At 34.2% G+C, this 26544-nt stretch overlaps 1 protein-coding gene and 2 long non-coding RNA genes across 34 annotated transcripts in view; 2 read left to right on the plus strand and 1 right to left on the minus strand.

The window, feature by feature from the left end:
- The window catches only part of LOC147838686 (uncharacterized), a 1589207-nt gene that overhangs the window by 502162 nt on the left and 1060501 nt on the right, over positions 1–26544 (plus strand). The window lies entirely within an intron of this gene.
- The window catches only part of add1 (adducin 1 (alpha)), a 79509-nt gene that overhangs the window by 24025 nt on the left and 28940 nt on the right, over positions 1–26544 (minus strand). For 8 of the 32 annotated variants that reach the window (XM_087299833.1, XM_087299823.1, XM_087299835.1 and 5 more), the window contains exons 3-13: positions 24444–24606; positions 22514–22665; positions 22338–22418; positions 21348–21497; positions 19280–19423; positions 17620–17718; positions 15826–15999; positions 12873–13220; positions 3521–3616; positions 2140–2229; positions 2039–2056 (exon numbers count right to left, since the gene is read on the minus strand). In XM_087299833.1, coding sequence (XP_087155959.1) covers positions 2039–2056; positions 2140–2229; positions 3521–3616; positions 12873–13220; positions 15826–15999; positions 17620–17718; positions 19280–19423; positions 21348–21497; positions 22338–22418; positions 22514–22665; positions 24444–24606 — 1515 coding nt within the window. 32 annotated transcript variants of the gene reach the window in all.
- On the plus strand, positions 13873–16498 carry LOC147838693 (uncharacterized). The gene is made up of 2 exons (XR_015519883.1): positions 13873–14084; positions 14383–16498. It is a non-coding gene; the product is annotated as an uncharacterized LOC147838693 (long non-coding RNA).

The following is a 26544-nucleotide window of genomic DNA, read 5'->3' on the forward strand; positions in this document are numbered from 1 at the left end:
TATTGTATCGTATCTATCGTACCATAGATATGATATGGTAGATATGCTAGGATATGATACAATACATAAAATATGATAGATACGATACAATTTAACAAAATGCCATACAATAGATATGCTAAGACATCGCATTGTATCATACCAGTTGTGTCGTATTGTATCGCATCTATCATATCGTATTCATCTTATCATATCCTAGCATATCTACCATATCATATTTATGCTATTACATTGTATCGTACCTAACGTAATGCATCTATTGTGTCGTATTTTACCGCATCAATCATATCTTATCATTTGCTAGCATATCTACCATATCATATCAATGGTCTTGCATTGTATTGTATCTATCGTATCATATCCATCGTGTTGTATTGTATCATATCTATCGCTTCATACTGTATCGATACAATATGACATGATAGATACTATACAATACGATATGGTAGATGTGCTTGGATATCGCATTGTATCATATCTATCGTGACATATTGTACCGTGTTGTATCGTGTCGCATTGTATCGCATCTATTGTGTCCTTTTTTATCGCATTGTATCGTATCGTATCATATCTATCGTGTCATATTTTATTGCATTGTATCGTATCTATCGCATCTCATTGTATCGCATTGTATCGTACCTATAGTGTCGTATTGTATTACATTGTATCGTATCTATCGCGTCGTATTGTAGCGTATCTATCGCGTCGTATTGTATCGCATTGTATCGTATCTATCGTGTCGTATTGTATCGCATTGTATCGTATCTATCGTGTTGTAGTTTATCGCATTGTATCGTATCTGTTGTGTCGAATTGTATAGCATTTATCGTGTCATATTGTAAAGCATTGTATCGCATCTATTGTGTCGTATTGTATCGCATTGTATCATATCTATCGTGTCGTATTGTATCGCATTGTATCGTATCTATCGTGTTGTATTGTATCGCATTGTATCGTATCTATCGTGTCGTAGTTTATTGCATTGTATCATATGAATCGTGTCGTATTGTATCGCATTGTATTGTATCTATCGTGTCGCAGTTCATCGCATTGTATCGTATCTATCGTGTTGAATTGTATCACATTGTATAGCATTAATCGTGTCATATTGTAAAGCATTGTATCGCATCTATTGTGTTGTATTGTATCGCATTGTATCATATCTATTGTGTTGTATTGCATTGCATTTTATTGTATTTATCGTGTCATATTGTAAAGCATTGTATCGCATCTATTGTGTCGTATTGTATCGCATTGTATCATATCTATCGTGTCGTATTGTATCGCATTGTATCGTATCTATCGTGTTGTATTGTATCGCATTGTATCGTATCTATCGTGTCGTAGTTTATTGCATTGTATCATATGAATCGTGTCGTATTGTATCGCATTGTATTGTATCTATCGTGTCGTAGTTCATCGCATTGTATCGTATCTATCGTGTTGAATTGTATCACATTGTATAGCATTAATCGTGTCATATTGTAAAGCATTGTATCGCATCTATTGTGTTGTATTGTATCGCATTGTATCATATCTATTGTGTTGTATTGCATTGCATTTTATTGTATTTATCGTGTCATATTGTATCACATTGTATCGCATCTATCACGTCTTGTTGCATCTACCGTATCATATCCTAGAATATCTATCACAATGTATCAAACTTGTATCGATTGTATTGATAGTATCCATCTATCTTTTTTCTTTGAATGTTTAAAAATATACAGGTAAAAATTGTCCAGGAGAATGATTCTAAATTCGTGTTGTTGTAAAATACAAAAAATACACAACATAAGCTAAACTATCAAAAGAAAATTTCTAAATTAAATTAAGCAATTAAAGCACAGCTATTGTTAATATTATTGCACATGTTAGAGTACTTTCTTTTACAACAGCATCATCCATAGTTTCTGTTACAGTCAATGAACCAAAACAAACCAAACAAAAAAGGGGCAAACATGGCACTGCAAACCAATCAAAACAAAAGAAAATAAACATAGCTTTAGCACGCTTATTGCTGCTGTGGTTTACTTACGTGCCATATAGTCACTCTCTGGGGTCAAAAGACACAATTGCACAGTTAAACGCTGAAATAATGTCAAGAAGAGAGTTTGTGGGATTTAATTAGTGACTCACCTGGACAAATGAACGGTCAACAACAGCACCTGTGAGCACCTGAGACTGCGGACCTGCCGTCTTTTTATCCTGCAGATTCTGCTCACGGATCTGAGAAAAGGCAGATTCACTGTTAGCAAGAGAATATGACAACAGCAATATAGTAAGTTAGTTTAAAAGCCTTATTAATCTCCTTGGGGCAATTCATTCTGCAGGGTTCAAACACATTTCTATGTGTGACTACTAAAATTCCAAGATTTTCCATGATGTTCCAAAACTTTCAAGCAAATATTCATTACCTAATGTTTCATTTAATGTCTAAATACATGTAATAACTACAGTAATTCAAATTTATAAAAAAACATCAAAGAATATGTGACAATACACACTTCCTGGCCACTGTATTAGGTACACCTTACTAGTACAGGGTTGGACCCCTTTTGCCTTCAGAACTGCCTTAATCCTTCATGGCGTAGATTCAACAAGGTACTTGAAATATTCCTCAGAGATTTTGCTCTATATTGACATGATAGCATCACACAGTTGCTGCAGATTTGTCAGCTACACAGCCATGGTGCCAATCTCCCGGTCCACCACATCCCAAAGATGCTCCATAGGATTGCCATGCTTTGGAGGCCATTTGAGTACAGTGAACTGATTGTCATGTTTAAGAAAGCAGTCTGAGATGATTCACGCTTTATGACAGGGATGGACATGATCAGCAGCAATACTCAGGTAGGCTGTGGCGTTGATGCTCAATTGGTACTAATGAGCCCAAAGTGTGGCAAGAAAATCTCCCCCACACCATTACACCACCACCACCAGCCTGAACCGTTGATACAAGGAAGGATGGATCCATGCTTTCATGTTGTTGATGATAAACTCTGACCCGAGCATCTGAATGTGTCAGCAGAAATGGAGACTCATCAGAGCAGCAACGTTTCTCCAATCTTCTATTGTTCAGTTTTGGTGAGTCTGTGTGAATTGTAGCCTCAGTTTCCTGTTCTTAGCTGACAGGAGCGGCACCCGGTGTGCTCTTCTGCTGCTGTAGCCCATCCGCCTCAAGGTTTGACGTCTTGTGCGACCGTGTCCACATGTCTAAATGCACTGAGTTGCTGCCATGTGATTGGCTGATTACAAATTTGCATTAATAAGCAGTTGGAAAGGTGTACCTAATAAAGCGGCCGGTGAGTGTATGTAGTACTATATATCAACTATATTTGTTTTGAAATAATGTCCGGTGTAATGTAATGCATTGATTAACTCAAAGCAAATAAGGAACATTTAGTTTCTTTTTAAAGAAGTAATGTGAGATTGCAATGCATTATTTAAGCGTAACTTTCCCCAGAACTGTTTAAAAAAGTATTTTATTTAATTGACAGGAAAAATAAAGAGTTCAGACCTTGTTGCGCATCTCTTGGACTTCTTTCGGGTTGGTGTTCAGTGGGACAAACTGATTGGCCACAGCAGCCTGTCGCAGACTTTCCTCCTTAGTCCACTGAAATTATCAAAGCAAAGGCATTCAAATAAACCGAAACATAAAACAAAAAATAGAAACTTAAATACAAACTTAATCTTTTTTTAAAGAAAGAAAGGAGGAAGTCATGCCTCTCAAACATTACAAAATAAATCGGAAAATAAATAATTGTCATTTCTAATGGTCCACTAAGCAATGAACCAATGATGATGCTCAACTTGCTTTGAGGAAATTGTTTAGCTTTGCGCATCATAACAATGCAGAGGAATTAATAACTTGAAACTAAATTCTAAATAAAAATTCATTGCACAAAAACTATGAATTAGCCAAAAATGCATTTCAACAAATTTTAACATTTAAAATTATATAAATACAAATAAAATCAAATCAAAACTAAACTTTCTATAAAAATATAATATTTAAAATAAAATAAAAATACATTAATAAAAGATCAAATAAACAATAAATATAATATAAAAAAACTTTTAAAATCATTAAAATATTATTTAAAATTAAATGAAGAAAAAAATGAAGAAAATATATATAAAAATAATACAAAACACAAATCAAAGCCAAATTTCTTTTAAAAATTAAACATAATATTTACAATAAATAAAATGTTATATATATATATATATATATATATATATATATATATATATATATATATATATATATATATATATATATATATATATATATATATATATATAATATAAAATCAAATCACCAAACTTCTTATACATTTTTTTTCAAATATAGTATTTAAAACTAAATAAAAAAATATGATAAAGTAAAACAAATATAATAAAAAATCTAATTAAAAACAAACTTCTAATGAAAATTATTTAAAAATAATATTTAAATTAATAAATAAAAATAAATAAATAAAACAAAAACTGATCATAATACAATACAAAATTAAATTAAATAAAAACCAAACTTCCTAAAGATATTTAATATGTAATATTTACAATTAAATAAATATATAAAACAAAAACAATTACAAAATTAAAATAAATAAAATAAAAAATATATAATACAAAATAAAATCAAAACCAAACTTCTTTTAAAATAATTTAAAAAATATATTAAAAATTAAATAAAAAAATAGTGATAAAATAAAAATAAATATAATATCAAACGAAACTTCTAATAAACTTTTTTATATATAATATTTAAAATTAAATAAAAAAAATCAAAAACATAAAATAAAAAATATATAATACAAAATAAAATCAAAACCAAACTTCTTCTAAAATAATTAAAATATAATATTTACAATTAAATAAATAAAAAATTATAATAAAATAAAAAATAAATAATATTATTCAAAACCAAACTTCTTATTAAAAATAATTAAAATATAATAGTTACAATTAAATAAACAAATAAAATAGAAAATAAACAAATCATAACAATACGTAATAAATAAATTAAACAACTTACAACCTGCATTTGTTGAGTCACAACAATAAATTAAGACTATGAAATCAAAACTATAAATGCCTCTCCTGAACGTAATTAAGCATCAGCACACTCATCATCATTGATACTGCCGCTGGACGTAGAGTAAGGACAGAAAAAGCTAAAGAAAAGAAAGAAAAGAGCACAGACAGAGAAAAACAGAGGATTAAAGAGGATGACAGACCACGAGGAGGCAGGTGTGAGGTGGAGTGGAGAGGCAGAAGCTGCTTCTGTGTTTAGCAGTGAGTGAACAGCCAGAAAACACCTTCAGCTAGTCACACACACACACACACACACACACACACACACACACACACACACACACACACACACACACACTCTCACTCACTCACTCACTCACTCACTCACTCACTCACTCACTCACTCACTCACTCACTCACTCACTCACTCACTCACTCACTCACTCACTCACTCACTCACTCACTCACTCACTCACTCACTCACTCACTCACTCACTCACTCACTCACTCACTCACTCACTCACTCACTCACATAGACACAAACAATCTCTCTCGAACACACACAAACAGATTTACTCTCTCACACACACTATCTCTCTTTCTTATGCACACAAAAACAAACACACATGGTCTCACACAAACAATACACTTACAGTGGCTACGGAGAACATTGAGACCCCCTTAAATGTTTTTACTCTGTTATATTGCAGCCATTTGCTCAACTCATTTAAGCTCATTTATTTCCTTAATGTACACACAGCACCCCATATTGACAAAAAAAACTGAGAAATGTTGCAGATTTATTAAAGAAGAAAAACTGAAATATCACATGGTGCTTCATTTGAGTCCAGCTGTGTTTGATTATAGGAAAGCCACACACCTGTCTATATAAGACCTTACAGCTCACAATGCATGTCTGAGCAAATGAGAATCAGGAGGAACTGCCTGAATTGTGGCAAGGCAGAGATCTGGCCAAGCTAACAGAAACCCTTCTGCTGCACTGAAGATTCCGAAGAGCACTTAAATGGATGACGTTTGGGACGACCAGAACTAGTGGTGGGCAAAGCGAGGCTTCATGAAACACTAAAACAGTCGAATCAAAGGATTCAAAGCGTTTTGAAACCCGTCTCTACAGTGACACCTAGTGGTCATTTATGTATTGCTCTGGAACAGCTTCAGCAAAGAAACAGTTACGCAAATTGAGGAATTATACACAACGCTGTAGAGCTGAAGTTACAAGTGATTTAGTGGAGCAGTGAAAGTTCCAGACTAGCATGTAGAGATAATGGGTTCGAATGCAGGACATAACATACAACTAAACAGAGATTTATTTTTAAATGCTCTGTTCTTATAATGCACTTCATTTTAACATTGGTCTGACATCCGAATGAACACTTTGTGAATAAATAAGTCTTGTTTGTGGTCATTAAATTTAACATTATTAAAACGCATAAATCATTATTGCAAAGTTTGTGCACAAATCGGGATTCAAACTCTGGACTTTTGAAGCACAATTACTCTGTGCACACACTCAGTCCCCACTAGGCTACATGAGAAAGAGTTTTTTTTCAGCACAGTGGAGATTTCTTTATGTTGTTTTAGTCATTTGGGATGCAGTGACTCACAGTCAAATATTTCGCCAAACAGATCCGCCACTTTTGACGCTCATAAACAATTGTAAAGTCCTTGTGCTGCAGGACTTAGGAGGTTTGCTGAAGGTGCAGCGAGGGGTTTGCATCTTTAATAATCTACGACAGTTTGCCCTCATTGAACAGTAAGATTGATTAATAAATCCATATCAAACAGTCCCTTAGTCACGTCTTCAGTTTCAGGCTCAGGCACTCGCACTCACACTACAAGCTTACCATGCCTGAGCTTAAGTGAACCACGCTCTGGCACACCTCCTCCAACCAGGCCAGGACCGGCCAACTGAACCATACCAGAGCCCGATTTAGAGCACTCACACTTCTCAAACGATCCGGGAAATGGGCCTGGGCTCGGTTCGGATAGCATAGTGCGAGTACGCCTTTAGTCACGTGGCCTGGGCATTTCGAATCACCTTAGTCACATGACCTAGGTGTTTCAAATCCCCTTAGTCATGTGACCCGGGTGTTTCGAATCACTTTAGTCACATGACCTGTGTGTTTCGGATCATGCTTTGGTGCAGTGTTTCAAAACATTTGCCCTTCAGTATCTCGAAACGGTGTCAAAAATGTTAGTTTCACGTCAGCCATCCCTAACCAGAACCCTTCCTATAACTAGCTGTCCGGCTAAACGGAGCAATCGGGGGAGAAGAGTCTTGGTGAGAGAGGTGAAGAAGAACCCAAAGATCACTGTGGCTGAGCTCCAGAGATGCATTTGGGAGAAAGTTGTAGAAAGTCAACCATCACGCAGCCCTCCACCAGTCAGGGCTTTGTGACAGAGTGGCCAGACGGAAGCCTCTCCTCAGTGGAGTTTGCTAAAAAAATTAAAAATAAAAAAAACACCCGAAGGACTCCAAGATGGTGAGAAATAAGATTCTCTCGTTTCATGAGAGCAAGAACCTTTTGGCCTTATTTCTAAGTGGTATGTGTGGAAAAAAGAAGGCACTGATCACCTGTCCAATACAGTCCCAACAGTGAAGCATGGTGGTGGCAGCATCATGCTGTGGTGATGTTTTTCAGCTGCAGTTACAGAATGACTGGTTTTAATTGAAGAAAGATGAGAACAGCCAAGTACAGGGATATCCTGGACAAAACCTTCTCCAGAGTGCTCAGGACATCAGACTGGGCCAAAGGTTTACCTTTCAACAATACAATGACCCTAAGCACACAGCTAAAGTACCCAATGGAGCATCTCTGCAGAGACCGAAAAATGGCTGTCCACCAATGTTTACCAGCAGGGCTTGGCATTAACTTTTTTTTGATCACCAGCTACTGTGGCTAGTAGTTTTCCAACGTTACTAGCCACACTTTTATTGTTGAGAAAATATATTTATGTGCGTACATTTGACTTGGGCATGCTAAAATCACTTGATTTAGATGTTGTGTTATTTCCATATGCCTCCTCCTCCATTTAATTTTGTGTTGTGTGACCTTGCTCAATGAGCACGAGCAAATGGGCTGTGGCTTTTTAGTTTCACGTTGGAATTAGTTTTTATTTTACATGAATTTACAGGGCTCTATATTAAGGATTTACAGATATTGTCTTTGGCCACACCAAACTAATTATTTCCTTGCCACAAAATTTAAATCATGTGTCCAAACAAGCAAATATAGCTGTATATATATATATACACACTTTTTATTAAACAAAACTTTCTTATAAAAAAAAAAAATGATAAGACATTTTTAAAAAATGATTGTCATGTATCGAAAAGGCGCAATAGTTTGTCCAGGCTAAAGGCTCCATATCACCAGTTAACTATACATAAACGGGGAATTAATCTCATTTCCAGGCACGGTTGCTTCACGCAAGGATACGGGAGTTTTTTACCACTCTCACGAGCATCTCATCAGCTGTGCGTGCAACAATGAAGCCCTCGTCAGTGAGTGAGGGGAGCCTGTTTCACCAATTTACCTGATCATCTTCTCAATCGGAATTAACCTGCTTTCTTTCCTCGCATGAACAGTTTTTAGTCGCGCTGATCGCATTTGCACGCACATTGACAACTGCACTGGCAATTTAAACAAAATTTCTACCGGCCAAAGTGGCTAGTGGGAGTGTCTGTCTAACCCGCCACAACTGAAAGCATTTGGCAGGTTGGCTGGTGTAAATGTCAAGCCCTGTTTACCATTCAACCTGACAGAACTGGAAAGAATCTGCAAAGAGGAATGGCAGAGGATCCCCAAATCCAGGTGTGAAAAACTTAATGTATTAGATCAAAATACTGCGCAAATGGTCTAAATACTTGGGACCATGTGATTTTTCTGGTTTTCTTTTTTAATAAATCTGCAAAAACGTCAACAATTCTGTGTTTCTCTGTCAATGTGGACTGCTGTGTGTACATTAATGAGGGAAAAAGTAACTTAAATGATTTTGGAAAATGGCTGCAATATAACAAAGAGTAGAAAATTTAAGGGGGTCTGTATGCTTTTTGTACACACTCTCTTTCTCACACATGCACAAAACACAATCTTTCTCACACACTCTGTGATGGACTAAATTACACCCAACTTTTGCTAAACCCTACAAGATCAACTTCAACTTGTGAAGTTTCAACGTTAATCGTTCAGAGATCAACAATAAAAGCTCTGATTTATGGAATTAATGGATTTTTAGGTTTCAAATAAGGATGAAGAGCGACTACTTAATACTTCTGAAGCAGAAAATAGTTAGCGTTTGGCCTGTATAGCATGAGTAGCCAATGAGTTACTTGTTTTAATCGGAATGAGATCAATGCTTTGAGCGGTAGTCATGAGGAAAGGGGTTTCCGTATGGGAGAAACGCACATGGGATGAACACGTAAAAATGAAATACTCACTGATCACGCTTAGAGCCTCAAAACACAACACGCTCTCCCCCAACTAGAGACAATCGTTCGGAGAGTTAACAACCACTCATGAACCAATGCTTTTTGTGTGTTTGTTTGGTTTTTTTGGGGTGATTTTGAAAGTTAAGTCAACTCATGCTTGGGAAGAGTTTGGGAGGAAAGTAAACCCAGTGTAGAAAAGGGAGAGAAAGTAAACTTAAAAGTAGAAAAGAGAAATTAAAAAGCCAACACAAATGTTTTGAAGCGGTTTAAGGAAACGTGGAGTCACCAAACGGCAAGCCACGACTCCAGGGATACAAGCAGACGAGACTATTCTGCCATAAATAAAACTTGACTTAATCTGATTTTATAATTAAATTGGAAGTAACTTCGTTTGCGGTCCCTAAATCCAGCTGAAAGTGAAAAAACTGACAAATAAATCATATCCGACCTTAAAATTTTTGTATTTACATATTTGTAATTTTTTGTAATAGATCTAAAATATTCAGAGAATCTGAAACTAAATCAATCATTAACAATCAAACAAATTTAAACCCACTTAGAGAAAATAAAAATACTCTAATTGATGACACTATTCTGTTTTCAACCAACCAGAAAGGATTTAGATTTTGCAAACTTGATATTTATCTAATGCTGACTCATCTTAATTGTAATATTAAATTGGAAGCACCTTCATTTGCCACTCCTTCATCCAGCTGAAAGAGCAAAAACTGAAATATTAGACAAACTTGATCTTAAAAATTAGATATATACATATTTGTAATGCACCTAGAATATTCAGAGAATGAGAAACTAAATCAATCATTAATAATTCAACAAATTAAAACCCACATGAAGAAAAAAAAAGGACACTAACTCATGAAACCACTTAGTTTTCAACCAACGACAAGGATTTAGATTTTTGTAAACTTGCTATTCGCGTAATGGTAATGCTGACTTAATTTGATTATATTATTAAATTAAAAGCAACTTAATTTGCAGCAACTACATCCGGCTGAAAGTGAAAAAACTGAAGAACAATCATATCTGACCTTAAAAATGAGATACTTACATATTCGTAATTTTTTTGTAATACATCTAGAATATTCTGAGAATCTGAAACTAAATATATCATTAATAATCAAACAAATTAAAACTCAAGTAGAGAAAACATACACAAAATTTAAAAAAACTAAGTGTCCTAATACATGTTTAATGTTCCCTATGCAAAGAATATTAATATTATTTCTGTTCTGTGTAATATTATGTTCCCTATAATTAATTTTTTATGAAATAACAATTTTAGTAAGATTCAGTCTACAGCTTTCAAACTCTTCTCACTTCAGAGAAACTTTTACCCTAAGATCACTTTCTCCTTAAACGAAGATTTAAAAAGCTCACACTATAATACGATAAGTCCTCTAAAGTGTTTCCGTTGTCTTAACGGCAGCATCTAAGTGCATAATAAGCACATTAGCCACACAAACAGCTGTCTTCAAAGCTTCTCTGAGGCTAAACGCTATGAACAAATCGTTCACAAGAAGTATCGACTTCATTACGGTGCAAAATAAAGCAATAAACAAAACAAACAACGGAAACGGGAGGTAAAACCAGTAGCAGCAGAAAGGATTAGCCACACCCACTTTGCACACATGCCACACACCCCTGGTCCCCCACAATGCATCCGTTCAGTCATGCAACACAGCATGCAGTGAGCAGCCGGAGAGAACCCTGACATCCCGCAGACCAATCGAAAGAGGAGAAGAAAAGAGCTCTTCACTGTGAAAACACACAGACTTCATCAGAGGAAGCAATGGAGAAAGATCCTTTCTCAGATCAGACGGTTATGGGAAACAGGTTAGTAAAGAAGTTAAGCAAGTGCAATCAAACTCTGGCTTGGAACAATTAATTAAACCAAGTGTGAACCTTTTTTTTTCTTTTTTTGTGAGAAAAATAAGTATTGAACACATTGTCATGTTTTTCCTGGCAATAATACCTCTAAAGGAGCTGTTGACATGGAGTTGAACCAGTTTGAGAAAGTACTGAACTACCTAAAATGTATTTAATACTTTACATAAACGGCATTATTGGTGATGGCAGCTTAAAGACGCCTCTCATATGGAGAATGAAGTCTCATGCATTGCTCAGGTGTGAGTTTCTCACAGACTTCAACAGAGTGTGAAAATCTTGATGCTTCTGTGCGTCTCGTCTACCAAATCTGAGCTTTATTCTGTATTCTTTATTGGATTCGGATCAGGTGATTGGCTGGACAATTCTACAGCTTGATTTTCTTTCTCTGAAAGCATCTGAGAGTATCCTTGGCTGTGTTTTGGATCATTTTCTTGCTGAAATGTCCACCCTGGTTTATCTTCATCCTCTTGCTAACAGGGTATATGTCGAGCTAGTGCTGTTCTCATGCTGATACACTTCCGGTGACCTGTTATTGTGAACTTTTTTCCATTTTATACGATTCCTTATACAGCATCGATGTTGTAATGTCATTAAAATACATTCAGTTAAATAAACTATAGCATTCATTGTGTTGCTCAAGCGTAAAACGAGACAAAAAGCTGTTTACTCGCACGCGCCCGTCAGAATCGGCATGCTAACGCAGAAGCTCCATTGAATAGTGGGGTAAAATAAATCCTCATATTATAAAAATATGGCGGGAGAAATGTAATTTAATGCAGTGCTTCTTGTACAATCTGAGACCCACTTCAAATCGGATATCACTCAGCCAGTGGAGATCGCTGATTTTTAAAGAAAACAGACCTTAAACGCACCGGATTTTGCATTGCCATTCCATTCGCCGGAAGCGCTTAACCCAGGTTACTGACAAATTAAAAGTCCTATTAGCATGCTTCGGCATATACCCCATGTAGATGTTGGACTGAAGCAGCTGATGTTCATTTACACTGAGGAAGGGCAGAGGGTTGCTGAAGAACTACTGAGAGATTTCAGCTACTGTCTGGGCTTTCACTGTCAAACTACACCTTCCTTTCTTCAGGTATTCAATACTTTTTCCCTGCGTCATTTCGGTTTATTACACATAACTTCATTTGTAAACTAACTAGTTTTGTTTTCTTTGCATATAGAAAGTCAACAGCCCCTTTAGAAATGTTTTCTGAAAAAAAAAATGCTAACATGTTCAACACTTATTTCCCCCACTGTAAATAGATGTGTTTACAAAATAAAAACTGATTCCTAAATTTGATTTGATTTTGCGTTCAAACATTTCACAACAAAAATAAATAAATAAAAATCCCAAAACCACATGAACACGGGTGTTTTAGCCCAGGCGTCGGGGTGCTAACCAGCTGCCCGTTCTAGCTCTGTAGCAGTACGATTCTAAACTATGAACAATAAGGTTGGCACAGACCAAGCAGTTGGTAATACAGCTTGGCACGCAGACACCGGACGAGAGAGACTGCAGCAAGGGTTTGACGTGATCGTGTGTTATGTTCGTCCACACCTTAGTCTTCGCCTTGGGGCTACCGCTGCCATCCTGCCCATCCTCAGCCGATTCGTCGGGCCGTCCTGCAGCCAGCCAGCGGGTCTTGTCCCGCTGCTGCCGCTGAAAACTGTGCTTTAACGGGGAGCGAGCACCCGAGTCACTGTCCTCTGCGTACGAGTATCCCGTGGCTGACGGGGGAATCTCAACATCACTGTACTTTTTAGTTTTATCACGCAGCGCCGGGCAACGATACGGATAGCCAGTCCTGTAGCCCTGCAGAGAGAAACAGGTTGATAAAAAAAACAAAAAAAACAACAACAACAACAAAAAAACACAATGCAAAATATGTGTGTAACACCCTCTATGAAGTCTGCATCTACAATGCTTTATGTGGGTATTCTGAATGCATTATAATGCATGCATGATTTATTTCTTGCAGCATTGCAACATTGGTAATAAATATTCAATACATAATGCATGCAAGGTAAACAACTTTCAAATATTTGTATCATTCTATAATTATTCATTACGCTCCATTATAATACTTGCACTGTAAAAAAACCTTAATAAAGTGTCAAGACAACAAATCCTTTTACCTTATTTTTAGTTAAACAGGTTTTAACTAATTGTTTAAATTAATATTTCATGTCAGCTTGATTATTAGAAGTTGAGATGACTAGAAAGTTAGATTCTACTAAAAAGTCAGCAATAATTTTGAGTGTACCTATAAAGTGGTTTTATCATTTAATTTAAGATGCATTATAACACCAGATGAAGTCTGTATTTGTACTGCATTTTAATATTATTTCAACCCTCTGGGGTCTGAGGTGATTTTGGGGCCCCTAAGATGTTTTGACATGCCCTGACATTAGTGCTCATTTCAGTTCCTTATTATATGGTATTAGCCAACATGTATTTTTTTTTTGTATTCAGCACAAACTGTGTTGCAATAATATGTGAGAAATATAGTTGCATATGCTTATGTTTTTTTAGAAAAACAAAAACATTACGTATGGTTAATAGAATGAAAATGAATTTCAACTAAGGTCCAAAAAAACCACACTAAATTGGCCTGAACAAGACTTTTGAGAAACCAGTCTTGTAGGCTAGAATATTTACTACACATTTACAGTTTAAGTCAGAATTATTAGCCCCCCTGTTTATTTTTTTTAATGATGGTTTGTTTTTTAGACTCAGAAAAAATATAGCTTAAAGGGGCTAATAATTTTAACCTTAATTGTTTTTTAAAAAATTATAAACCTCTTTTATTCTAGCTGAAATAAAACAAATAAGACTTTCTCCAGAAGGAAAAATATTATTAGACACACTGTGAAAATGTATTTGCTCTGTTAAACATAATTTGGGAAATATTTAAAAAGAAAAAAAAATTTAAAGGGGGGGGGGCTAATAATTCTGACTTCAACTGTATGTAAAGACTATTCTGTTCTCTCATTCAAAAGAAACATTACAATGATTTACATTTTGTAAAGTCTGTTTTGGGTCAGCATACTGTATGCACTGGAGTGACAATGGTCATGAATAATTCACACTTAGAGAGACAAAAGACACTCCCCCACTGGCTAATGTTCACCCATCAAGAGCATTGTAAAGCAATGTGCAGCTGTCTTTGCGTCAATGTGTTTTGTAAAAGCACTCACTTTTGCTATGAAAAAAGTAGACACCTAACAGACTGATGTATTGCTCTTGTCTGTACGATCAAAACTGAAAGTGTAATTTACGGGGTTGCCAGCCCTAGAAGGTAAATGCATTGTGTGCAATAAGTGGGGAAATATAACCAATGTGTAAAATTTATCTCATTTTTTAATGAGTATTTTCTGGCTTATATGTTTTGTGTATCTATATTTTCACATTTATGATCCACAAAAGCGTTCATTACTTTTTTTTTAGGAATTTTTATAGTGCTTCTTTGCATCTTTCTGTTGTTTAATGTTTTGAATGACAATTCACTTTCATTTCATTTTCATCTTATAATTAATAATATCCCATAGCTTAATATCTTTTATTTATCCAAGTCTCTTATCTTGTTGACATTGTTTGCCTCAAAGTCTGCACAGTGTTGTGCTATACCTTATGAGCAGGATTTTATTTTTGTTATTTCTGCACAAAATTCTTGGGAAAATGATTTGAGTAGAGGAGATAAATACTGGAATAAAAAAAGAACTATTTAACCTAAGGTTTACAATGCAAAGCCAATTAGAAATGATTGCTACAGCAGGTCTCATTTAATAAACAATCTTTATGCAAGCTAAAATACAAAATAAAGTCTTAAAAGTTGTAACAAACATTCAAGTAATAGAAAAATAATAAAAGATAACTGTTATTATAAATGTTTATCAGCTGTTATAATGGACTCTCTTTTCTCATTTGCGTGTTTCTCAGCAGCAGAATTCCTCATAGTTGATAAACTCAGAGTGCAGTGAATGGGAGAGTACAACAAATCCTCATTCTGCAATCATATTTGCTGAAATAGTAATAGAAAAACTCCATGATGTTGTGATCAAGACTTTCAGAAAGAGGAAAACAATAGTGCGAGACTGATTACAGCAGATAGAAGAGAGAATAATGTCAGATTGACTGTCCTGCCTTCATAGACGCTGCATTCCACACACCTCACACAAGTGGTCCTTCATTTTTTGTGATTTGATGCAAAGATGATATCATGAATTCATATTAATATTTATACCTTTAGCCATATTTTTCTTTAAAAATTTTAAGGATTTGCATTTGTGAAAAAGATTCATATAGTATAAGCTTGTTTACACATTTATTATAACTAAAGAAAAACAACAACAACACACAATGCAATATAAGCACAGGCTTCTTAGAAAGCATCAGCAGTGTTTGCTCACTGGCATACCAGATTATCCAGCATCCTCATCAGAGCCTCAAACTCCTGCTCCCCGATCTGCCACTTCGGGTGCGAGCTCGACCCGTCTCCTGCTGGCTCTAGGTGGCGAGGACGGGATTTATACTTGCTTGGGTCCAGCATAACCAGGTTATCAGGACCACCAGCACTGGCAAGAGTGCGGACCTGGAATTCAGACCAGAAAAAAACAAACATTAGAATTATCCCACTGAATTAACGAAGGCCTCTAAATGACCAAGATCTGTTGCACATACAGTTGAAGTTAGAATTATTAGCCCTCCTAAATAATTTTTTACCCCCAATTCCTGTTTAATGGAGAGCAGATTTCTTCAACACATTTCTAATCATAAAAGTTTTAATAACTTATTTCTCATAACTGATTTATTTTCTCTTTGCTATGATGACAGCACATAATATTTGACTAGATAATGTTCAAGATACTAATATTCAGCTTAAAGTGGAATTTAAAGGCGTAACTAGATTAATCAGGGTTAAGTTAGGGTAATTAGGCAAGTCATTGTATAACAGTGGTTTGTTCTGTAGACAATCCAAAACAGATTAAGGGGGCTAATAATATTGACCTTAAAATGATTAAAAAAATAAATAAAAACAGCTTTTATTCTAGCCAAAATAAAACAAATAAGACTTTCTCCAGAAGAAAAAATATTATAGGAAATACTGTGAAAAATTCCTGAATCTGTTCAACATCATTTGGGAAACATTTGAAAAAGAAAAACAAAACAAAAAAAAACAAAGGAGAGCAATTAATTTTGACTTCAAATGCATTGTACTACATGCCTTTCGATTTTTTAGGAGATATTTTAGGTCCTTTGAGACGTTATGCTTTTTAAGTGAATTGAACTGAATTAAGTGTCAAAAAGTGACTTTTTATGAACATTTTTAGTAGTGTTAAGTACTATACTGTCTGGGTTGGTGTTGTATAATACGCTAAATAACCTTGTAATAAACCACCAGTACATTTTCTGTTAATTCACACATTTATTTCTCCAGATATTTATTTATTATATAATATATAGTTTTTAAACTACTAAAACTTTAGCAATAATCACTTTGATGAAATGCACAGTTGGAATTGTATTAATAAAAGTAGATAAAGCAGAGAACAACATCACATAATACAATTCACAACTGTAAAATGACAGAAAAAAAAAGAAAATCATGAGATGTGGAATCTGTTAAGTAACATTTTTAGTGTATTAATTGGGCCATAAAAACACGAAGCACCACATAAACATGAGCCGGTGTCCGTTTCTGATGGTATGATAACCTTGAATAATAATATCATGGTTTCACATTATTGTAATTACTGCTCCAATATATGCTCTTTTTAAATGTCTGGGTACAAAACAACAACGTTTAACCATTAAACACAATATATTTTATGTGGAGAAACATTTATAATAGTTTGGAACAGTAAACATATCAGGCTAAATAATTAAAAAGAATCACTGACTTCTGCTGTTTCATTAGGTTCAAAAACACAGATTTATTTACAATTTAAAATGACATCTTTGGATATCTTTTCTGCTGGAGATACTGTTGTTTAAAAAAAAAAATCGTATATATACACCGTAGGAACGGTATAGCAGAAAACTTTTTTCGTTTTAAAACCTTGATTTTTCCAAACCGTGGTATACCTTGAAAATGGTCATCGTCCCATACCTAGCACCGCATTTCATACTCAAAAACACAAACGCATTAAGATCATCCAAAGATTTTTAGTTTTATTCAAGGCTTTATATGGCTAAATCAGTTTCACATTACCTGAATCTCGCAGGCTGTGACCAGGTTATGAATGTAGTAAAAAGCCTCTTCCACAGTTTCGCCAACAGACACCAGGCCGTGATTCCTTAAAATCAACACCTGAACACACAAACAAAAGATTTCAATTTACTTAAAAAAAAATAAAAATAAAACACAAACCCGAAGACAGAACTTCACACAGAAAGCAAAGCCCTTTAATCAGTGCTTATATTTGACCAATTCCAGAACTGCAGGTACATTTTAAAGCCTTTTCCATTCATTTTCTTTACAGGGTTGACATTTTGCATCATTTTGCGCTTTAGCTCCAGATGCTAACTTCAAATGTGACGCCATCTAAAACTCGATTTTACGCATTTTCATTATATTACTGTTTTAAAAAGTTGACATACAGTTAATCTACTAATGGTGAATCCTAAACATTTTGCACAAATAAATGACAAGAGAATAACAACGTCTCAATGACTTCCCGAGTTTCCCGCCAAAGGAATCGACATCACATGCTCTAACACTCAGCGCTTTACAGATTGCTCTGTCTCTTTATAACCAATGTAACAGAATTGAACAAAACACAGAAACAAGACAAAAAAACTTATATTTTTAAAACTGAAATTACAAATAATACAGAAAATAGATGTTTCATGCAATTTTGTATTTAACTCAGTAGAGTAAATGCACAAAGCATGATTATACATAATTATTTGATGATAAGCTGAATGTATAATACAGTCAAAAAGAGGTGTAGTGTGAGTCTTTACGTTAATATTTTCAGCACAAAATGTTTCTAAATACATAAACAGTCCCAATTTCTGTAATACTCGTTTCTCGTTTCCAGTCCAAATATGTAAAATCTCAACTCAAGAAGCCTTTTCTAGAGGAGCAAAGAATATTATCTTGTTTTCAGATGATGTTAAGAGTTTTTGCTTAAAACATGCTACAAGCATCCACCAACAAGGTACACTGCAAAAAAGGCTTTTCTTACTTAAATTTTTTTGTCTGGTTTTTAGTTCAAATATCTAAAAATTCCTAAATCAAGAAGAATTTTCTAGACAAGCAAAACACATTGTCTTGTTTTGAGAAATAATATGCTAATATTAAGTGAGTTTTTCCTTAAAACAAGCAAAATAATCTGCCAATGGGGTTAGCAAAATAATCTTACGTAAAAAAAAAAAAAAACAAGATTATTTTGCTGACCCCATTGGCAGATTATTTTGCTTATTTTTTTATTTATTTATTTATTTTTTAGGGAAAACTCACTTAATATTGGCATATTATTTCTCAAAACAAGACAATATGTTTTGCTTGTCTAGAAAATGCTTCTTGATATAAGAAAAATTAGATATTTAGACTAAAAACAAGACGAAAAAAAGCTAAGCAAGAAAACCGTTTTTTGCAGTGTAAGCAAAAACAAGATTATTTTTCTTGTTTTAAGGAAAAACTCACTTCATTTTGACTTATTATTTCTGAAAACAAGTTAATATTCTTTGCTCATCCAGTGCAAATTCTTCTTGATTTAAGAATTTTTAGATATTTGGACTATTATCAAGACACAAACTGTAAATAAGAAAAGCATTTTTGCAGTGTGTGGTTCAAATGTCACAATAGCTTTATCTTTGGAGACGCCGAAAAAACCCATAATTCTAGAATCACTCATGTTTGGTACCTTGCTCTTGGGACCCAGGTTCTTCTGTATGAGCACGTTCTCCTCCTCGTCCACCAGTATACCATGGTAATCATGGTACGCCACCTCTCCCAGTGACAGAGCCTCAGGTGAAATAGGCAGCAGACCACACTTCATAGCAGACACCTGCAGATCAATGATTTTAATGATTACCATGGAGCTGTATAACAATTTATCACAACATATTACAGCAAAATAAGCAGATTTCACATTATTGCTCTCATTCCATCAACTTTAAGTAACTTTGTTGGCAACACTTTTAAATAATGGTCCATTAGTTAACATATTTTCTAACATGGACAAACAATTAGTTACACATTAATAATGTTATTCAATAATCGCATTAGTTGATGTTAAATGAGTTAAAAAACATTAGTTCAACTCACAGTGTATAAACCGTGTTAACAAGCACAACTTATGCATCAGTAAATGTTAAACTCATTCATTCATTTTCTTTTCAGCTTAGTCCCTTTATTAATCTTGGATCGCCACAGCGGTATGAACTGCCAACTTATCCAGCACAATTTTATGCAGCGGATGCCCTTCCAGCCGCAACCCATCTCTGGGAAACATCCACACACGCTCATTCACACTCATGCACTACGGACAATTTAGCCTACCCAATTCTCCTGTACCGCATGTTTTTGGACTGTGGGGGAAACCGGAGCACCCGGAGGAAACCCACGGGAACGCAGGGAGAACATGCAAACTCCACACAGAAACGCCAACTGAGCCGAGGCTCGAACCAGCAACCTTCTTGCTGTGAGGCGACAGCACTACCTACTGCACCACTGTGTCGCCTTAAACGTTAAAGTATGATTAATAAATTCTTTACAACAGGAGTGTCAAACTCAATTCCTGGAGGGCCACAGCTCTGCAGAGTTTAGTTCCAGCCCAGCTTCAACACACCTATCTGTAGGTATCAAACAAGACTAAAGCACTCAATTAGGGTTGGAACTAAACTGCGCAGCGCTGTGGCCCTGCAGGAACTGAGTTTGACACCCGTGTTTTACAAGAATATTGATACTAATACATTAACTGTTGGACCACTATTCTAAAGCACAGGTGTCAAACTCAGGTCCTGGAGGGCTAAAGAACTGCGCAGTTTAGCTTTAACCCTAATTAAACACACATGATCAAACTAATTGAGTCCTTCAGGCTTGTTTGAAACCTACTAGTAAGTGTATTAAAGTAGGGTTGGAACTAAACTCTGCATGGCTGCGGCCCTCCAGGGTTTGACACCCCTGTTCTAAAGTGTTACCACATGGTTTTATTGCAAGATTTTATATTTCATGATTTAATTTGGTCTTCTATCACATTGAGGTGCATTTCAAGTCTCATTTTATTTAAGTAAACCTGAATAAATAAATCCATAAACAAATATATTTGCACTTTGGAATTTATTTATTTAAAGTTTTATTTATTCATTTAATATTTTAATCAATTGTTTTTTAATAGTTAAGTAATAAATTTCTTGAATAAACATTTTTCAAAATTTAAGTTTTTTTTTATTCATTTTATTCATGAATTTAAAATGTACGCAAGCTTAAGGTGGAAGTGAATGAGTCAGTCATGATTACATTATTTTGTAAAGTTATTTAAACTTTAATGAAACTTTAATGAATTTAAACAAACTCGATTAATGAAACCATTTAGCAGAAAATGGCGTGTTTTACAACAGATTTTTAAGCTAGAGCGCAACCATCTTGAAATATGGCTGTCTGACGCCACGGGGTTGGTTCCGTTCCCTTAGCTGAACAAATACAGTGGAAGTAAAGGACTGAACACGGAGACTGGAAAGCCTAATTTAACCCAATGAATGAAGTTGCGGGTTTGCAAACACAAGCATCAGATGTATGTATAATATAATATAATATAATATAATATAATATAATATAATATAATATAATATAATATAATATAATATAATTTTTTCCCTTTTAAATTCCCGATTGCTTCAATTCAACTCCATTGCAGTTGTTTCATACAGATAAAGCAGCTGAATAAACTGTTTAATTGTAAGAGTGTGAAGTCATCAACCAGCTCATACCGCAGCGCCAGCGGGTGTGTGAATATGCACAATGCATTTGACATCAGGCCGGGCAGCGTAGATGGCGGAGTGGAGGGTGAATCCAGCCTGATTTACACCCAGATTAGTGCTGCCTCTGTCCACAATCTCCCCCTGCAGATTAATCTTCACCTGCGCACACAAACAGCAATGCTTACACACACAAACACACCGTCCAACAGTAAACACTGAATGGAAACTTTAAAGCTGAAAACCTCCAAAAATGTTCAAAAGACTTTTTTTGAAGTTAAACATTAGTTGATTTAGATTTCTAAAAACTAAATAGATTAATAAATAAATAAGTAAATAAAAACAAGTTAGTAAAAAAGCAATTGTTTGAAGAAATTAAACACAAAAAAAACCTTCTAGGAATGACAACTATTTTAAATGTTTTTTTAATTTTAACTCTTTTTATTATAATAAAAATTACCTAATGCATGAATGCATAGAAAAGAGTTTGTTGCAACTAGAAATATAATAAATAATAAAAATTAACTGAAATCCATTTAAAAATGCATTGAATATGTTATTACTTTAGGTATTAAATTAAGTAAAATGAAAAAAATCTACAGGTTTTTTATGTATAAAAATAATAAAGGTCTGAATAAAATGACAAATATTTAAAGGTAAAACGAAAATGTAAAATTTACACAAAGTACTGAAATATCACATTCATAAATACTACAAATAACAAATTAATCTCCCAAATAAACCATTTTAATTTATGCTCATTTAATGCAAAGTATTGATAAATACTGTAGACACACATTAAAGATGTCCAGCTCTTTACTTTTTGACTATTATTATTTTCTACATGAATAATTTTCCTACAGAATTAAAATTGTATTAAAATTACAATAAACAAAAAACAATTAAAATAAATTAAATAATAATAATAATATTAATACATCTAAAAATAAAATAATAATGAAAAAATAAAATCAGTCATCACTGAAAACAAGGCATGGTTACCAGACTCGAGGCAGTGACTTCACTGTACAGGAGCCCAAAAGGGACAATCAGAAAACGCTCCTGTTCAGAGTTCAGCCGGACCTGAGATTACAGAAAAACAGGTTTAGCTGAAATCTCTACATACTGTATAACATGTCCTGCTAAATAGTGCATATGTGATGTTCATACACACTCACAGTCAGGTGGTTGTAGATGAGCTGAGACCAGCCGAAAAGATCCGCCAGACGGTAAAAAGCAGCGAGTTTACAGCGCAGGAGCTTCTCCCCTTTCTCATAAGCGATGGAGTCTGAACCTCTCAGATCATTCACTGGAGTCACCATCCCCAAACCTACACATACACACACAGACACAAACACACACACACGTCTGTGAGACAATTCTACATAAAATACACTTGCAATGCCCTCCAAAAAACTAAAGCTCTCGTTTAATTTCACAAAACAAATGCTCTGGTGGTTATTATTAGTAGTAGTATTAGTATCATTACCAATAATATCAATAAAAAATGCTATCATTGTTTACTATTTTATGCATAGCCTTTCAAAAAAACAAAGCTCTTGTTTAATTTCACTGAAGCTCATGTAGTTATCTTTATTATTATTATTATTATTATTATTATTATTATTGTTTAAAATAAAATCATTGCTTAACATTTTATTAAATCAATTTTCTTTTATAATCATCTGAAAAACCTTTAACGTTCAAAAACAAAACAGTAAGATTACTTCTTATTCTACTGTAATAAAGAAATTGTTAAATCAAGTCTCATGTAAATTCTGTTTTGTCCTTAATACTACAAGTTATGTCTTCTCGATGATACAAATTAGTGTACAAGTACACTAAAGCAGAGAATGTTGTTTGCTGGTCTTACAGCTGCAAAAAAGACAATCTTACAAAATTGGTTTACTCCACACATGTGTGCAAAAAAATTTGGATTCATAGCCTCCTTAAAATAGTGACTTTGTGAAGCTACAAAAGCACAAATTAATAAGGCTAGACCTATTTTATACTATCTAAAGGAATGACCATGTAAAGGTTTTTTTTTTCTTTTTTCTCGAATGTAAATCTTTCAGATTGAAAATTGTTGATACGTCTGTTGCTCCCCCTTCCATGTTCGGTTGTTTAAATGTCTTTTTGTTTTGTTGATCTAGTCAATAAAACGTTGATCACCAAAAAAAATCAAGAAATTGTTAAATCAAGAAAATAATAATATATAATACATGCTTTCAGTTATTTGCCAAGGCAAAATTTTTAACGTTCAGAATTTTGCATTTTCTATTTTTTTTAGTTTAAATAAAGCGTTAAAACAAAAACAAAAATTTAAGAAAAAAATATATATTTATATAAACAATTATTACAATGGCAAACACAACAAAACTATTGACTGAAATCTGATTAAAAATAATAATGGATGAAATTTTTAAATTTTTAAATAACTAATAACTTAACGTCATACATATGATGCAAGCATTTTCTGAAAGAAAAACACAACAAAATGACTGATAAATGACAAAATTGGACTGATGCAGTTTTAGTGGGGTTTATGCACACAGACTTTTAATTTCAGCCAGTCAGCCTCAGCACTGTTGGTGAACCGTCTTTCCATTATAAAAGTGCCACTTTTAAGGTCTGATTTCTTCAAAAATAATTGATCTTCAAAGCCTGATAGATATACGATATAAAGTGGGCCTCAAACCGGATATGAATCATTGCATTGAATTACATTTCCCCAAGCTACATCTTTAAAATATGAGTTTATTTTCCCCCAGTATTTTTAATGGAGTTTCTGCGCTCGTCTACTGATCCTGACAGCGCTAGTGGTTACATGGTCTTTCATCTCATTTTATGCTGGAACAACTTAATGGATGCTTTAATTTATTTAACTGAATGTATTTAATTACATTATAACATCAATGCTGAATAAGGAAGCTTATAAAATTGGAAATGGCCACATTGAGCTTTCGCCGGAGGTTTATCATTGGCTGAAGAACACTAGCTGTGCATGTAGTTACAAGAACTTTGTTTCTTTTAAGCTGCTTTGACACAATCTAGACTGTAAACATGCTATAGAAACAAAGAAGAGTTGAATTAAAGAAACAGACTCACTCATGTTGAGGGCCGCCATTCCTCCCTGTGGGGCCGCGGGGTACATGGTGGGAACGCTGGTGGTCATGAAGTCGGCGATCTGCTGCAGGGCAAGCAAACTGGTGGGAGTTTTGCCTTTCTTCATCTGATCCTGGATCAGAGACTCCAGCTCATCACAGAAAGCCTGCAAACGCACAAAAACACATGATATGCATACAGTTGAAGTCATAATTATTCGCTCTTCTGTGAATTTATTTTATTTTTCTAATATTTAATATTTCTCAAATGATGTTCAACAGAGTAAAGAATGTTTCACAGTATTTCCTTTAACACTTTTAAACTTCAGCATTGTTGTTCTGATAAACAAGATTGTTTGCTGAGCATGTTTCTTAAATATCTGCAAACACATTATGGTATTTTAATGCTTTAGAAGAGTCAAACACTTGCATACAGCACCTTTAAATTAATATAATTGATAACTCGATGTAAAACAAATATGCTTGAGAAAAGCATGTATACAGCAGCACTGGAGAGAGGGAAAGATCATGACACAGCATGTGCTGTCAAGAGCTCTGAATAATGGATTAGTTTGATAACAAGAGCATCAAACACTTTCTCTAGAGCAGAGTATGGAGTATGAAGACAACCATCACAACAGTTACTTTCTCATCATCAAACATTAAATACAACAGAAAGCATCAGATCTCAATGCTCAGCATATATGAGAACACCTCTCCACCACAGATCTTGCTTTTAAACTAGTATTTTCTACAGGATGCTTATAATAATTTATGTGTGAATACACAATAGATTGAGTCAGTACCAACAATTAATCTAAAACAAACTAAATCACATAAAGATCACAGAACAAAAATTTGTATACACCTAAAATGATGGCTGAGAAATAATAAGTAATTTTAATAAACAGGAAAAATCAAGAGAAACAAACTAAATTTAGTAGTTTATCATTTTATTTGCAATAATTAGTTTGAACTGAAATTAGGGATGTTCATTATAATTGAATAACTGAAAGGGTGCGTTTTTAACCGATTAATGGTATCAGTTAAACGAAAAAAAAAATATATATACACACACACACACACACACACATATATACACACACACATATTTTATACTATTATATACGCACGCACGCACGCACATACACACACAGGTTTTTTTTTTTTTATTTAGATTGGATTAATCTTTTAATCTAGATTAAAATGGCTCATTTGAATTCTGCCGAAGGCATTGAGAATATGTGTGCTACCCAAATAATCAAAAAGTCTTTGAGAACGGGTTTCTCAAGCCATGTGGCGCAGTAGACCAGGGGCTCATCTCCTGTTTCCAAAATGCATCACAAACTGCTGGAGAAACTGTTCTACTGTGATAATTGGTGATGAAAATAAATGATGTTCAATAAGATGTGCTTTAGTGTTTACTAACTGTTTATTCAGTTAAAGTTGAATGTTGAACTGTAGGCCTACATAACCTCCAAACAGCCATTATTGATTATCTTAATCTGACTAAAGTCATAACGGAACTAAACAGAAATGGAATTTAGATGTGTGGAGTCTGCAGATATTAGTCGCATTATTGAAGACATATTTTTAGACAATATCCACACGCGGCTGTCAGTAAAGGACCACACACACACACTTACACACACACGAAACGCGTAATTTTTTTTTAAAGTCAGAATTATTAGCCCCCCTTTGAATTTTTTTTCTTTTTTTAAATATTTCCCAATGATGTTTAACAGAGCAAGGAAATTTTCACAGTATGTCTGATAATATTTTTTCTTCTGGAGAAAGTCTTATTTGTTTTGTTTCAGCTAAAATAAAAGCAGTTTTTTATATATATTTTTTTAAACCTACTTTAAAGTCAAAATTATTTGCTATATAATTTTTTCAATAGTCTCCAGAACAAACCATCGTTATTCAATGACTTGCCTAATTATCCTAACCTGCCTAGTTAACCACTCCTAGTTAACTAATGGCACTTTAAGCTGTATAGAAGTGTATTTAGAAAAATTTCTAGTAAAATATTATGTGCTGTCATTATGGCAAAGATGAAAGAAATCAGTTATTAGATACTAGTTATTAATACTGTTTAGTGATTT

This window comes from Danio rerio, chromosome 21, assembly GCF_052040795.2.
Source record: "Danio rerio strain M-AB ecotype USA chromosome 21, GRCz13ab, whole genome shotgun sequence".
NCBI lineage: Eukaryota > Metazoa > Chordata > Actinopteri > Cypriniformes > Danionidae > Danio > Danio rerio.